General features: G+C 43.0%; 1 protein-coding gene across 1 annotated transcript in view; it reads left to right on the forward strand.

The window, feature by feature from the left end:
• Nucleotides 1–5,966: 5,966 nt before the first annotated feature.
• LOC138583999 (low-density lipoprotein receptor class A domain-containing protein 4-like) overlaps nucleotides 5,967–16,775 on the forward strand; it is a 49,022-nt gene continuing 38,213 nt past the window's right edge. The window contains exon 1 of the mRNA XM_069656100.1: nucleotides 5,967–6,319. Coding sequence (XP_069512201.1) covers nucleotides 6,226–6,319 — 94 coding nt within the window. The 5' untranslated portion in view covers nucleotides 5,967–6,225. The remainder of the gene's footprint in view (nucleotides 6,320–16,775) is intronic.

Raw genomic sequence — 16,775 nt, forward strand, 5'->3', positions numbered from 1 at the left:
ACTTAGAAATGCCTACTTAGCAGTAAATCTTTCTAATTCATGCTTATTTCACTATAGCAACTATCACAAATACTGTTATTATTCTGCACTGCTTTCAGACCCTAAATTTCCTGAACCAAAGCAGGATTGGGCCCCGATCAGCAGAGGTGGGAGTAAGTCACACATATGCAAGTCACAAGCAAGTCTCAAGTCTTACTCTTCAAGTCACAAGCAGGTCCTAAGTCAGTGGTGAGAATTAAGCTAGTCAGGTCGAGCCAGTGCTGTAAGTCGAGAGTCAAGTCATTCCTGAGCTGGCGTAAGTCACAAGTTATATGAAATTCTGATTATCTAATATTTAAATCATTTAAAAGACAGCTGTCATGGAAAGTTGAGTTTATTTTCAACAATTAAACAAAACATTTAACATCCGCTTCTCATTTGTCATTGTTACTTTTGTGCACAAAATGCATTGACCCATGCAGTGACCATAATGCATTATAATGTTAAGTTTATGATGGCTCTTGAGTAACGTTAACATTAACAACACTGGCAGCAAAGTGATTGTAACAGAGCGGGGACAAAATTAAAGTTAATTGTGTTTTAGAGATCAGCTTTAAACGATAAAGGGGTCAATGACATTAGTTTACCTGGTTATATAGCCCAGAGTCAGTCCCCCGACTCTTTTTCAAAACGTCTTCTCACAAAAATACAAAATTGATTTGAGGCTTAAACTTTATTTTAAATGGTAAATGGACTGTACTTATATAGCGCTTTTCTAGTCTTTGCGACCACTCAAAGCTGCTTTTACACTACATATCACATTCACCCATTTACACACTGATGGCAGAGGCTGCTACGTAAAGTGCCCAACTGTCAATCAGATATCACATTCATACCCGTTGGCTATGCCACCGAGAGCAATTTGGGGTTCAGTGTCTTGCCCAAGGACACTTCGACATGTAGCCTGAGGGAGCTGGGGATCGAACCTCCGACCTTCCGATCGAAAGACGACCGACTCTTCCACTGAGCCACAGCCGCTTTCTAGTATCAGCTTGACCAGCTGATAAATTAGCTAAACAGGCACAATTACGTACCTTTATTTGTGGGTTTTGAAGAGATGGATAAAGTTTGATGTGGTGGTTGTCGTGTCACTTATTTTCGAAGCACATACCTTGCAAACCGCCGTTCTTTTCTTTTTATAGTCATCCATTACATACTCCTTATATTGAAAAATTGGTGTAGCGCCCTCCATGTTTGCTGCCTCTGGCGTTGCCCCTGCTGCGTCCTGTAGGTTGCAAGGCTTGCGCGCACTGAACTCAAAATTACCCAATCATCTTTCAAAATGTAGCATAACAAATGCAGAAATCATTACAAGTCATCCGTCTCAAGTCTAAGTCAAGTCTCAAGTCATTAATGCCAAGTCAAAGTCAAGCCAAGTCTTTTATCAGTGTTAGTCAAGCAAGTCCCAAGTCCTCAAATTTGCGAATCGAGTCTAACTCGAATCCAGTCATGTGACTCGAGTCTCCCACCTCTGCCTATCAGAGACTAACATTGTTATGTGTTCTCAGTCTTGTTGTTCCATCTGAACGTGGATTTGGCAGATGAGTAGGCTGATTTTTAGAAGCCTGCAGAGTTTAACATCTGTACGGGAGCATTTCCAACCCTACAATGTAATTAACTATTTTTTATCTGAATAAAAAATCAATCATATTGTTTTGTCAAAATATTGATTTGTTTAGTCAGTAGCCCTGTAAACTGGGTAACATGACAATCTGCTGTAAATTGTTCCTCCGCGTAGTCTCAAGCTGAAGCCTAGTGCAGTGCAGTGAATAAAATATGGCCATAAAGTTGTCTTAAATATGAATATTTCCCGAAACATTAAGATTCCTTAGATCCGAGGGCACTGGTCTGGCTGATGGTGGAGCAGCCCCCCCACATATACAGAAGCTACGGTCCTACAGGCTGCAGGTTCAGCCCCCCCCCCCCCCCCCAACCATTTGCTGCAAGTCATTCCCCACTCTCTACTCCCCATGTTCTCCCCGTCCTATCCAGTAGAGGGAAAATGGCCCAAAAAAGTATCTAAAAAAGAAAAAGATCAAGTTTCCTGGATCAAATCTGTGTGTAAAGATGTTCACGTACTTTTATATATTTACCTGTCATTTCCATGCAAGGAACTGCTCTATGTTGCATTTCTGTCTGTGCTTTCCTTTTTAATCTGCACACTATGATCCACATCATGCATGTGCACAGAGTGTAGTTAGAATGGACTCTCAGCCTTGCAGGCTCTGTGCACAAGATAGCAACTCCACAAAATAAGATATAGGATGGGACTCTTTCATTTCCCAGTGTCCTCCTCCATGTGCTCTCTTGTGGTTTTCTGATGAAGACGAAGCGTAATTGATTCAAAGCTTAAACCCGTGCCCCAGAGACAGCTTTGGTTTCAGAAGTAATGGAGCGACTGAGAAGAGACTCGAGGAGAACTGAAGCAGACACCAGAGAAGTGGAACAGTTTTTCCAGTCCATGTTTGGGATGATGCATAAAACAGAGCCTTTCCTTGCTGAGCCACAAGATGGCGCTATGAAGTAGTGTCTCTCTCTGTCAGCTCCATACAAGCTCAGATGGAGAAGTTGCTCTGGTTATCATTTTTTTTAAAGAGGAAAGGGATGGACCAATCAGCCACTGAGGCCTTACTGTGCTGCTTTTGTCAGTATCAGCCTGATCAAATCCATGATGCGTTCATGGTCTCATAACAAAAATTTAAACTAAACTTGTAGGCATCTGTGTCTGATAAGAGAATACTTGAGTCAAACTGTTTCTAGTTCATCTTTTCTGTCATCTGTTTGCTGCACATGGTGAAAATACTGGCAGGAAACCTCCTATTTAACTTATCTTCAAATATATAAATCAAATGCAAGCACACATACACATCAGGCCTCCCACAGCTTCAAAAGAAGCTGCAGTGGTAATGTCATCAGCAGTGTTGTTGCTGACACATGGTGGTGGTGTTTACATTTCTGCCGGCATTTGATATATGAAAAAAAACAATTTTTAGATCTTTTAAGCATAACACGAACATGTCGCGCTTTGAAACGGTCACAAAACAAGAGGGACTCCTGAATGAGCATGAGAGCCCTGTGTAAGCAGGAAAGCCCCATGCAAAGTTCCTAAAATAGACATATGCACACGTGCCGGGCGTGATAAACCTATCAACCTAAAGTTAGTATTCCTCAAATACACGGTGAGACAGACGTTTCCCGAGAGAGAGAAACAGAGAGGCTGTGTGTGCAGTGTGTGCAGACTGCAGTCAGGGGGGATGGTAGGGGAGCTGGTAGACTAGAGTGCATTTGGTATTCAGCCGTGCCTAGTATTTATCTGTCTGCTGGCTGTCTAGTCTGGTCTGGCCTGTTAGTGGTGTCACCCTGCGTGCTCCCCAGGGGACTAAATTGACGCTCCAGACAGACTGCGCGTGTGTGTGTCTGAGTGTGCGTGAGTGCTGTTTGGTGGTAGTGGGGTGTTTGTGAGTGGATAGAGGTGGGCTGCAAGAGAATCGATGTGTGTCTGAGTGTGTCTGTATATGAGAGCTTGTCTGGGATGTGCGTGCATGTCTGGAGTGTGTTTTTATGTGTGTGTGTGTGTGTGTGTGTGATAGTGTGTGTGTGTGTGTGTGTGTGTGTGTGTGTGTGAGGCAGAGAGAGAGAGAGAGAGAGAGAGGACATGAGAATGACCTCACATCAAGGCAGAAAAAACTGCTCAGTGTCTCGATTGATATCGTTGCTTTAGCTGACAAGACAGCAGCGGCTCAATTTGTTGCTTCAATAAAATTATGACAGCTGCCAGGCGTTTGTAAATTGCGTCAGGGTCACGCGTTTATTTTTTCTCCCCTTCCTAAAGTGTCACTTCAGAGTGTGGAATTCATTGAAAGCCGTCAAGGAAAATATTTTTGCATGATTGGATATAGAACTTGGCTGGTGATGTGGCACTTAATGCACAACATCTGTTGGAGGTCTTTGCTTTTCCCATTTACTTATTTTCCTTCACAGAGGGCCATTTCATTGCCTTTGGTTACTGGTGTTTTCAGAATTGAAATGGTGAACCCCCTAAGAGCAGACATTTGTTTTCAGTGAAGGTCAATAAAAGATGAGATTTTTACCCATGGATCAGTAAAATGATAGGATTTGCTGTCTAAGCTGGCTGAAAAAGAGTCCTTACTCTATCACTCAGTTTGTCCTGTGCACAGATGAAGTTCAATTCAAACGTGTTTGTTGAGTTTGTTGGAGGGCCACCTGAAAGCTTTTCAGTGACCTCTTATGGTCCCTGGACCAAAGTTTGGGAGCCTGCTGGTCTAGAGTGGCATTCAGTGCTTCTCTCAGATTTGAACAGCCTAGTTTATTTATAGACTGCAGACGGTGCTGTGCCACAGTGTGTGTGTGTGTGTGTGTGTGTGTGTGTGTGTGTGTGTGTGTGTGTGTGTGTTTTGGGTGGGAGGGTTGCACTGTTGGTCTCAGAGGGGATGTGTTGGGGTGGATAGGGGGGTGGTGGTGGTGGTGGTGGGGGATTGCTCCTCTGCTGCACATGTGCCCCTGAACCACAAGACTGGCGCGGGGGGTCACCTCAAGGTTAGCCCCTTCAAAGGGCAGTCTTCATTGGCTGCAACCCGCCGTAACAAGGGACTGAAACTCGAAGCGCTCTCCCCACCCTCCCCAAATAACACACCAGACAGACCAGTCCCGGCCTTGCCTCCCCCCTCCCTCGCCTCTCCCCTCCCTCACCTCTCCCCTGCTCTGCTCTCCCACAGCCATTGTCAACCAAGACCCAGCCATCTGCTAGCTCTCTGAGTCAGGTCAGCCCCCCACACACCACACTCCAACCCACCCATGCACACCCACCCTCCTGTAACCCAGACACACATATAACCCCCTGTCCCATCCCTCCTCCATTGCTGCTTTCAAGTCCTCCTTGTACAGCTCAATATCCTAGTTGTGAATTTTTTATACCAATGCACATCTAGATGCTGTTGGTGAGAAATAACAATGTCAATAACTGTAGTTTCATTTCGATGAACTGTTGAACTTTACAAATCAAGTGCCATGGATTATTCTGCATGGCAACTTTAAAAACAAAAATCAGTTATAAACATATAAATTATTGTTATGGTGATCGGTATTCATCTTAGTGTTAATGGGGCTGAAAATGAAGACTTTAGACTTAGATTATAATGATAGTACTCTGCTAAACAGGTGCAGCACTGCGTAAATTGTAATATTTATGAATGGACAGGCAGCACAAATAGCCAATTAATGCATTTTGCAGCTAATATATGCAAGGGACTTCATGAATATTAAATACTGTCACCAGGCAGCCCAACATAAAGCATGACTCAAAAAACAGGGGCCCCTAAATAAACCAAATTTGTCTTTTACTCATTTAAAGACAATACATTGCTGAGACTTGAGGCTATATCTCATAAGCCACTAGCCAAAAAAAGTATTTATAGAAATAAACACCATTCTGAATCTGTACAAAATTTCACACTGCATTTTCTTTAAAAGTCTAAATATATTTTTTAATGTCATCTGACCTGTTTATGGTGTTGAGCTCATCACAGTGTATGAAATTTTGGAATGTCAGATTTGCATTCTACTACATGTGTTGTCAGTCCAAAAAGTGGGTGAGTTGGAAGATTTGTTAGTCAGAAAGCTTAATCGCGCCCTGACTCATGTGTCACAGAAAATCCAGACTTTCCCACTGTGTATTTTATATGGAAGTGCGGCGTTTTATAATGTTTTTGGCTGGTTAAAGTAAGAATTCTGTTTATTCCACTTGCTCCTGAAAGCAGCATCTCTCTCTCCCTCTGTCAGTCTCTCCTCTTGGGCCCTCGGATTGGCCCAAGCGGCTGTCTGTCAGCAAATGGGTGGGGCTTGAGCCCGCTGTGTCTGCTCTGCTCTAGTAGAGGAAGGACAGCTGCTCTCAGCGGCAAAGGAAGGAACGGAAAAACTATACAATGCGTTAGCCACGGGCAATGGCTCGTCCCCAAATCTCCCTCTAATTCTCTGACCGAGCCGCTCCGACACAAATATGGCGTGAGAAGAACCGTGGGACATAAGTGCGAAACTGTCGGGAGTTACTCGTAGCGGCGGACTCAGCTGCCGCTGCCTGGAAGTTTTTTGTTGTTTTCCCGTCGTGGGGCCCCGACGGTGGCGGCGGCGGCTCTCTCCCCGGAGCGGTGTCCCGGTCAGCCCAGCCCCATGCAAAACCTAACGGCCCCTGGCGGCCCCGGCAACTCCAATGTCACCTGCTCCTGCAACTGCACCGCTTCCCAGCCACAGGGAATGGAGATATGTGAGTAACATTAGTTGCGTTTCTCCTGACCTTAAAACCCCACCAAGAGACTTTAGTGCGTGGTTAATCCGTTGAATGTTGCAGTCTCAAGTAGCAACAGAAGGACAACAAATCAGACTAAGTATTCCTTCAAGACGGTCAACAAAGGTTGCTCTTGACCCCATTTCGACCCTTTGTTCTTTATAACATATCTATAATGCATCTGTAAGGTCTTGCAATATGTTTGAGATGTCCAGTAGAAACTTCATAGTGACTTTACTGTACCTTCTGGTATTTATAATCTATTTTTGTTTTCTAACTGAGAGTTTATTATGTCGCATACAGTGTTGAATTTATAGTGTTATGTTACATTAAATGTTGTGTCTGTGGTTTTATTGTGGTCATTACCCATACAGGGACATACAGTTTTACTCAAAAGCTGGCTTACATTTAAAAAGAAACCTGTCATAATCTTTTAGCATAGCATTGTACAGGCTATTTTAGAGGCAGATTTACTGTAGTTGTGTTTAACAAGAACAGGTCTATTGTGAGTTGTTATTAACTATTGCTTCTTACTCAAAGCTGACTTTTTCTTGACGTTTTTTGCAATAGTGGCTGTTTTTTGATTTAATAGTTTGAGATTTAGCCTCACAAGGCCTGCCGGGCTGTGCCTATGCTCTGAGGGATCACCACAGAGGGTTAAATAGTTTGCCTGTCAGCATAGACAGGAAACGCTGGAATGGTATGTTATGTCTGTCTGCCTTGTGAGCAGCCCAGAGAGAAACTATCATTATCAGCTCTGCCCTAATGCTGCTGCCTGCTAGATCCACTGCAGATGTTCCTCTTTATGACTGAAGCAGAGACAGACACATGCAGGCAGGCAGACAGACAGGCAGTAATGCAGAGGACAGCTAGACAGACAGTATATGTATCCATTCTGACAGATGTGCAGACAGACCGCCAAAGACAAATAAACAGGAGACGGGCACATAGCAGACATGCAGACAGGCGGGTAGATTCATAAGCAGGCAGCCAGACAAGTACCGACAGAGATATAAACAGAGATGTAGACACACACATTTGAAGCTAGACAGGCAGACATATTGAGAGACAGACATGCAGACACACAGACAAGCTACAGACGGACGGACAGAGTTACAGTGATGTGTAATTTCCATTGGGGCCGAGGGCCAGGCCTGGGCAACGTGAGGTGAACGCAGGATATTAGATTCAAATTTGGCAGCAGTGCGTGGTTGTGCTGACGCCACATTGTAACCAAGAAGTGTGTGTGCGTGTGTGTTTGTCTGGCAGACGGACTGGTGTGCGACCATTCGTTTTCTGTGGCATCATCGTATTGCTAGCCAGGAAAAACGCACATAGTCAGGCATGAGCTGGTGCATCCACAGACACACTGATACAGCATTGAGAAACTAATTAGATAATCCAGCAGAACTGCCTCAGACTTCTAAAGTGAGCTGCAAGAGACTCTAATAATGATAATAGATATTTGCAGTGGATTTCCCTTTGAGCTGACTAATGCATTTAAGATTATGTATGCATCTGTTTGAAACTTGATAAATGCTGGCATGATCATTTCAGTGCTCGTAATCTGAATGCCTCACTAGTTGGATGGAGCTCCATTCACAAGTGGTTTGAAATAGCAGCGTCCTACTGTAGTGGCCGTCTGGTTTGAAAAGAGCTCTTGTTTGTCGGCTGTGTTGTCATGCAGACTCGGCAAAGGCTGAATAATGTAGCTCATGCTTTGATGATTTCTCTGGCTGAAGAAAAGAGCTACAGTCTGCCTTTTTTCCCTTTTTTTTAAGCAGAGCGGGCGGTCTCACTGGTGTGTTTCCTCTTTATTCAGACGAGGAGGAAAAAATTGAAAGGGACTACGAACATAGAGGGATCACAGCACAGACAGTGTGTCACGGCCAGGAGTCGAACTTCTGCCTACACTCGGGGATTCTCATGTAGGATTTGAAAGGCAAAGACCTTTAACAAGTGGTAGTCTGGAACTGTTGCTGGGCTTGGATTCACTGTGCAGTGCAGTTATCTTGTACTGTAGGTGTGGTATTTTAAAGTCCTGAGATATGATGAAGGCCTGAGGTCAAACACCCCGGCTCCATAAAGAATTGCTGTACATATGCAGATTCTTTAGCCTCAACCTACAGTCAGCAGCAGTGGCAGAACAAACTCAATCACCTTTTTCTGGTCACATTTCTACATTTTCAGAGTGATAAAAGCTATTACCTGCTCAAATCCAATGTAATAGGGATTTGTATTTCTGTGTGAAGCTATAGTCCCTGCAGGGTGACAGAATAGGCAAACATTCAACTCTTAAGTCTTTTAATCTGGTATTGACTCTTACTGTTATCAGCCCTGTCTTTTTTAAACAAGTGGGGAAATACTATGTGCCAACTGTGTGAGGTCCTTTCACTTCACGCAAAGCAAATACCCATTTATTTTTTCAATCAAGAGACGTCATCTTGATAGCCGTCTAGTGGTTTTTTTGTAATATGGATTCCCAGAAGAGTCTTGCACAAAAGTGAAAGCACATCAAGGAAGGTACCTGGAAATTACCTGGATTTTAGGATTTAAAATGAGATTAAATATTGGAACTTTTGTGTGTGTTAGATTGGGGGGGTCTAAGTGTTTAGATATTTAACATTAATAATATTGGTGAGACAAGGGTTCTGCATTAAAATAATATTACTTCTAATAATAAGGTATCCTCTTGGTATTCGTACCATAACTCAGCTATCATACTTTTACTCAGCGACAGAGTAAAAACACTGTTTGGAATATTCTTAGAATATCTTTATTATCCTTCTGCTTCTTTAGATGCACACAGCAGTATAGCTGTATACATGCCCTCGCCTCTTGGGAAAGGCCTGGGTCCATGTGTCAGAGACTTGAGTGGCTGTCTGCGTCTGTGTGTATGTAACAGTTAGCCTGCAGCAGGGGCCAGCCAGCCAGACGGATGTAAACGGCCTGATCTGTAATCCCGTGTATGAGTGGTGTTAGTGTGTAGGTGGCAGCAGGGTCATCTGTCAACTACCTCAGGCCAAACGCGCACTCGGCTACTTGTTGACTCTCCCTTAGACACATACAGGAAGATGTACACATAGGCACACGCACACACACATTTACACCTAGATATACGCACACACACACACACACACACACACATACACACACACACACACACACAGACAGCCACTCTCTGGCTCAGCCAATATTTACCCTGCAGTCTCCCGCCAGACAGCCAATCCAATCTCTCACTAAGCTCTTTGTTGTTTGTTTGGGGTTTGTTTTTTTGCCTCTTTTTTGTTTGGTTTGTTTGTGGAGGTGTTGTTGATTTGAAATTAGTTTGGTTTTTATTTAGTTTTATTATTAATGAATTTTAGTAATGAACCTTGGAAAAAAACATTACTTCAGACTCCAAGTCTGAATAGACTGAATAATTCTGGGACCTTGGGGAGGGGAGTGGCGAAGACAACCGAACAGCAGCATTTAAAAAAAAAAAGAAGTCTTTTTTTTTCTCCTCCAGACAGACTTATTTCTGCCATCACTGCTTCTGTAATTAATTTCACAGGGAATTTCTACACTTGGTTAGTGTCTCTCAGTGGAGCCTTATTTAGTCTGCCACCTCTCCTGAGCGGCGGGTTAGAGCGGTGCACAGCGGTGCTCAACTTGCAGGGTTAAGAAAGAGCTCCTTTTTAATGTAAGTCAGAGTGGGCCCCAGACCCTGTTTTTACACCACGCAGTTGACCTGCAGACGCACTCTGCTGGTCCAGGTAATAAGCACATACTCAGATAAAATTAGTTTTCCCAGCATACATGTAGCAGCATATTTGAAGCTCCCCTGTGAAGTTTAAGCCACTTTTAGCGCTGCAGAGTCATGCTTTTAAAAGCGGCCCCCCTTTGCTGTATACTTGCTCATCCTGTTGTATTTGTTTGTATGCAGTGATCATGTTGGTTTGCCTTGTATGAGACACAGTGTGTTTTGATGAGCAACACTGAACGTAAACATTTGCTTGTTTACTAGAAAACTCCAATGACCACCTTTTTAAAACCCTTTTCTGAAGTGCAGAGCAGCAGTGTGGACAGAAGCCGTGAGTGTTGGTTTGGCCTAAAAGTGCCTTTGTCTCTGTGTTACTGAGCCTCACACTACACTACACTACTCACACTATGTGCTGGATGTTTGAGGATATATCATGATAGCACAGCAGCGCTAGCATTGCTTTTGACTTTTTGGTAAGTTCTCCTCTCTTTCACTTTAATTTTTTCCTGATATCAGCTTGACCACCAATCAGAGCTTTTTATTTATCTGTGGGCAGTGTAACCTGGTGTTTGTGGTATCTAACTGACAAACCTTAAAGCTTTAAACACTGTGGAAAACGCAGCCCGGAGCAGCTCGGCTCGCTGCAGGTCAAGTTCAGGCAGAGACTTCCAAAGTCAAAAGTAGTGAAAGGTCATTCCTGGCTTCCGTCTACTTGTCCCTGCAGCACCTTCACTTAGTGCTCCAGCCCGAGCTGCATTCACAACCCCGTCACTGGCTGCTGGGAGTCCCTTTGTGTCTAGATTCTACACCCCCAACCCAACACACATCCAAGACCTCCTCCCTTAGTTCCCATAATGCCCTTGGGACCAGGGCAGATTTGTAGTCCTAGTGTGTTTGAAGACAGGCCATCCGTCAAGTGTGTGTGTGTGTGTGTGTGTGTGTGTGTGTGTGTGTGTGTGTGTGTGTGTGTGTGTGTGTGTGTGCGTGTGTGCGTGTGTGCGTGCGTGCGTGCGTGCGTGCGTGCGTGCGTGCGTGTGTGTGGTGGGGGGTGGTTAGTAGTCTGCTGTCTCAGTCAACATCTATTTACACACAGTTGGACTGTCTGAGATACTAAGGAGTCTGTCTGAGATACGAAGGAGAGAATGAATCAGCCGCGCTGTCTGCTACGCGTCTCATGACTTCAGGTCTGTGGACATGGATGGGACATATTACAGTCAGTCAAGGCGCTGTGCTCCAGACACACATTGGCAGATAGTATACCAGCACATCTCGGCTTTTTTGCCTCATCGCAGATTTGTTTTTCCCAGCATTCAGACAAATGAAATGGCTGACATAGTTATTAGCCTTTGTGAACTCACTCCCCCTTCATGTCTCGTCTTTTCCCTCACATGAAACAAAGAAGCGATTATAGCTTTGAAATAAAAAATGCTGTTTCACATCATATGGGGGGAAAAACAGAATCTAAAACGCTGTGCCGCCCGCTGTTTGTCAGATTTGAGGTAATCCGTTTGTTTATGTGTGCAGGAACACCCAGACAGTGGAATAATGACATGTCTCTTCAAGTGGTTTGCAGGATTTTCCTTGGATTTTGAAGAGGCTTACGTGGTAAAGTTTCCAAAGCGGTGTTGGAGGCGCTTTGCAGGGCTGTACAAGATCACTTCAATGGGGGAACTTTGGTGCCTATGTAGCCTTTGAAATCCCTCCTGCAAGAAAAATACACATGGTCAACCATTTAATACCTGAAAAAGAAAACCTTTTTTATGGCTCTGTGAAATTCAAATAGCACAAGCGGAGGAAAAGACTTTGAGAGGTCACCTCACATTTCAGCTTGCGCTGACAAGAGTTATATACATAAACTATACTTTTAATTCAATTAAGAAAATCAATTAAAAAAACGTATACCTATCATATTACTATCATATTTGTTCATTTTCTTGTTGCATTTGTAACTTGCAGACAACCTCTGCCTCACACGAGACATGAGATTTTAACTCAAGACAGTAAACTACGGCGTTTAAGGTTAACAGGTGGGAAACCTCCTCCTGCTGTGTGTTTACAACCTCACTTTTCATGTCGGCCCACATCATGTTACCTTGTGAGGCAGATGGATTTGCAAGATCACAACAATCATGCGAGAAATCATCCCTGATTTTCCACATAGGGTGACACAATCAGCTTCCATGGTGGGAATAATATTGCCCAAATCTCAACTGCTGGACACTTTTCTACTGTTGCATGGTGGTACACACTGTGGCTCAGAGAAAGAGTGGGTCGGCCACTTATTGGAAGATAGGTGTTTCCAATCCCCAGCTCCTCCAGTCCAAGTATCATAGTCTTCTTGGGCAAGATACTGAGCCCCAATCAGTGTGAGAGTTGTTGGGTGGGCCTGATGGGCAGGTTAGCATCTATTACGGCAGCCTCCCATGTCAGCTTGTGTATGTTTCTGTGTGAATCGTTGAATGTGGCCGTAGTGTAACGCACTTTGAGTGATGGGAGAGAGAGGTGTTAGAGAAGTGCAGTTCTTCCATTTCTATACAGTCATGTTGGCAACCTTTCTGATACTGAGAAAAAAAATGTGTGACATTGTGATTTTTGTAAGCACACTATTGTAGGTTGTTGTTGACACATTATTTAAGCTCACCCATCGTCTGTTATAAATGCACTTAATCAGATGCTGTACTTTTCATTGTTATGAGTGAACACATCATAAAGGACTCCTTTGTCTCCACAGCAACTCAGACTTTGTTGAAACAGGATTAGTTTACCTGCATTTAACTGCAACAGCACCTGCTATCATACAAATAGGAACTCCAACGTCAGAGTTTGTTTACACTCCTTAATAGGGCTGGGTTTAAAAAATCGAATTTTCCAATTTCAATTGATTCTCATTTGAATGACGCAATATTGATTAGTAAATCCCGAGATTGACCTTTAAAAAAATGTGTAAGAACGGTCTCATGTCTGATCACACACGTCTCTGAGCGCTGCTGAACGCAGCATTACTCAGCGCATCCCCCCGAAACACGGAAGTGAGGGAGACCTGCCCAGACTTATTTACTGCACCTGCTACAGAGACGTCAGTGATCACAGACGGACTCTTTTTATCGTGTGCGTCCATGAATATGCAAGTTACTATTGATACAATGATATTTATGTTACTCTCTGTTAGCGTCGGCTTTGGCCGCGAGTGTATTTCCGGCATGTTGTTTTACAATATGCCTTTCCCCATAACTCTTAGTCTTGTGTGGTTTTGTTCTTTGTGCTATGAGATCTCGTGGCCAGTTTGTTTAATCAAAACCATGAGCCAGATGTTCAGACTAAAAATCTGAAACTGGGAAAAAAGTTCATAAGCTGTCTTATTCATAACATGTTAATATTGTGTTGACTGCTGTGTGTTGTTAAATAAAAAGTACATGATCTTACTCTTTGGGGTTCATTCTTATTGTAAACATTAAAAATGTTGATAATGCACCAGGTTAGAGTTTCATAGATATTGTAACTGAAATACCCCTAACCAAATCGGATCGGAAAATTGAATCGGGAACTTGTGAATCGATCGAATCGAATTGAGAAATCCTTATGGATACCCAGCCCTACTCCTTCAGGAAAACTTCTGCCCAAATGAAGATTTTGTATGAAGCCTTTTGTTGGAGCTATGTAACGTCTATTAAATGACCTCAAGTGATGTCAAGTGATTTATCTGTAACTCATCCAAATCTGCAACCAAGATGTGCATTGTGGGTAATGTAGTCACTTGGGTTAAACAAAAAAGAAGAAAGGGCTAAATGAAAAATCGGTTTTCATCTTTAAAAAACTCCAAGGTGAGGGTGACGAGGTTGTTGGATGTGAGTGGTGTACTCGTGGTGAAGTAAAAGAGATTGAATTCCTTTCTGACTGGAAATTACAAAGATGTAGATGGTTATTAGATTAATAGGAACCCTGTAGCAAAAAACAAGGATTTTTTTAACCATGTCTGAAGTTTGTCAGCGCAAAAATGCTGACACTGATTTTTTTAAAAGGAAGTTTACAGTGCTTTTCAGTTCTTTGTTTTCCGTTTCAGCTTAGTTAAAAGCAGGACATCAGTGTGAACTGATTTCCACCGGACATGATGTCCTTCTCACGCATCCAGAAAGTTGTGTCGTACTGCAAGAAGTCATGTGTGAATGAGTGACCAAGATTCTCCTGTGATAAGTAGTTTGTGTTGCTGCTTCTAATTGCCTGAATATAACTGCAGTTATGTGTAGTGATTGACATGAGGTTGCGTGTTGCCTAGCATCACCACAACGCCTCTCACTGCAAATAAACACCTCAATGGGACTGGAGTCTGAGCTACAATAATGGAGAATGCATTGCGATGTGCCTCAGGTTTTGAACATTGTGCATACTTGTTTTATATTTGAAAAGTGGTATCATTTCTAGGGCAGTTAGTGGAAACAGAGTGCCAGGTATGCAGAATCCTTATGCACCCGGTGTTGTTTTCTTGGCTAATTTTGGACCAAATGGCCTGTAATTTTAGATGAGCCTCTTAGGGTGCTTTTGCACATAAAGTCCATTTGTTTGATCCAAATCAAAGACCAAATTGTTACAATGTTGCATTTTGCCTGGAGTGTGGTTTGTGTTGACACGGCAGCGGACCAAAAGTTTTGATGCGCAAGGAAACTGCTCTCTGATTGGTCTGAATTCCACGTGGGAAAACTCCTTGAAGTAAACACAAAGAAAGAGAGACAGCACACTCCTCAATCACACTGAACACGATCACAGACTTTAATGTTTTGTTGTCTGAGTTTTTTTAACTTTTAACCGACATCGTTCCTTTGTCCTTTAGTTTTTCACTGAACAGTTTGAACACCTCCCTGATCTTGTGCGTTTCAACAAGCATTTGTGAAATTGTTTGGTCAGCCCATATTTCTATTTCCTCGTCGCTCCCCCATGTCTGTCCTCTACTCATCCGTCTCTGCAAGTGTCAGTACCCGTTAACAACCCAATGCACTGTTTTTTGGTTCACTTCCTATATTTGGTTTGGATCACTTTCTCACCTACAGTGAACCAAATTCTGGACCACTTGGAAGCGAAACGAGACCCTCGTTTTTATGCGGACCAGAGTTCGTTTGTTTGGTCCACACCAAAGTTGGAGATTGCTTTCACACCCCCCGAAACGACCGGACTATCCGGCTAAATGCACCAGGGTTCGGTTCAAACGGATCAAACAGCTCAAGTGCGAAAGTACCCTAAAAGGATGTCCATACAAGGAAAGAACTTTTTGTCAATGCCTTTTTTAACATAAACTGTTTTAACTTCCTTCTCTCTAAAGCCGCCAGACTCTGATGACAAAAACAGTTAGTTCAATCCAACACAACACAATAACACAAACAAACTAACTAGACAATGCAGCCAGCAGCTCCGGTGTTCTGCAAGGTAAAATCAATTAATCAATCAATAAAATTTTATTTGTCTAGCGCTGAATAATAACTGAAGTTATCTCAAGACACTTTAAAAAAGAGCAGGTCTAGACCGTTCTCTTCGACAGTCAAGACAGTCAGTAATAGGCTTTGAGAGAGCGATGTAGTTAACATCTGTTTTATTGTTTAAAAAAAGGTTTTACATAAACCAACAACTCTGTGTCGGTAGCAATCAATTCTTTAATGTTGTCAAAAACTTAAAATAACAGTGGCAAAAACAAAAACTTCTAGTAGACGTACTTTGATCAGGCGCATTTTTCTCGCAGTGATTACTTGGCAAACATTAAGGACATTTCACAGCTGCAGTCTGAAGCAATCTACTGGGGCAATTTCAAACGTTTTTGGACCTGTAAGTCTTTTAGACCCCGCAGTAACTGTATCACACACCATCATTTATAAACGATGTTTTTTTCCTACAGGTTCCAAAAGTTTTAAAGACAGAAAACTTTCAAGTCAATAGCTTATTTTGACCACTTTCTTAAGCTGTCATGAAGTGCATCTTCACTTAACTAAACTTTTAACTAACTGACTGATCAAACCAAAAACTCCCTCCTATCTTATACCATCTCAGCTTCACTGTCAGTTCTGTACCTCCTCGTCACCCCACTACTACATCGCTGAAGGAGGTTAAATCCGCATCCTGTGCCAGCTGGGCCGCTGGCTGCCCCCTAACAAGGCCTTGCTCTGGATCTGACCTTATCACAGGAAATTACTGTGGATTACACCTGAGGCAGAGAGGGAGAAGGAGATACAGATACAGATAACAAAGCAGAAGAAGACTTTGTGTTTTTAAATGAAAAACCACATAAGAACCCTGGATTTTCTCTGTAGTCACACGCACCAGTAGTATTGAATGACGCTTTCTTTTAATATATATGCTATATATGTTGGGAGTTGCAACCTAAATGGTAGTTAATGTATCCATAGGGAAGAGATCACTGTGCCAAACATTACACAGATTGTAACCAACTTTCTGTAGTGATGTCTGTGGGGTATTTATTATTGTTTGTAACATTTTAACCCGGCTTAACCTCCCAGCCTGGAGTCAAGTAGTGAAGGATGTGTGTGGGAGTCAGAAAAAGAATCCTCTGGTTGCCCAGATCCTTGTCCTCCTCTCCTCCCTCACTTGCTCTTTAGCAGAGATTTTTGTTCCCTCTCCCTCCCCATCCAGACACGCGAGTCAGACAGCGGTGTCTGATACCTACCACCCCCACTTCTCTCCCTCCCCTTCCTA

The sequence above is a fragment of the Semicossyphus pulcher genome, unplaced genomic scaffold, assembly GCF_022749685.1.
Source record: "Semicossyphus pulcher isolate SPU_LCO1_2020_fin unplaced genomic scaffold, fSemPul1.0.p SCAF_9, whole genome shotgun sequence".
NCBI lineage: Eukaryota > Metazoa > Chordata > Actinopteri > Labriformes > Labridae > Semicossyphus > Semicossyphus pulcher.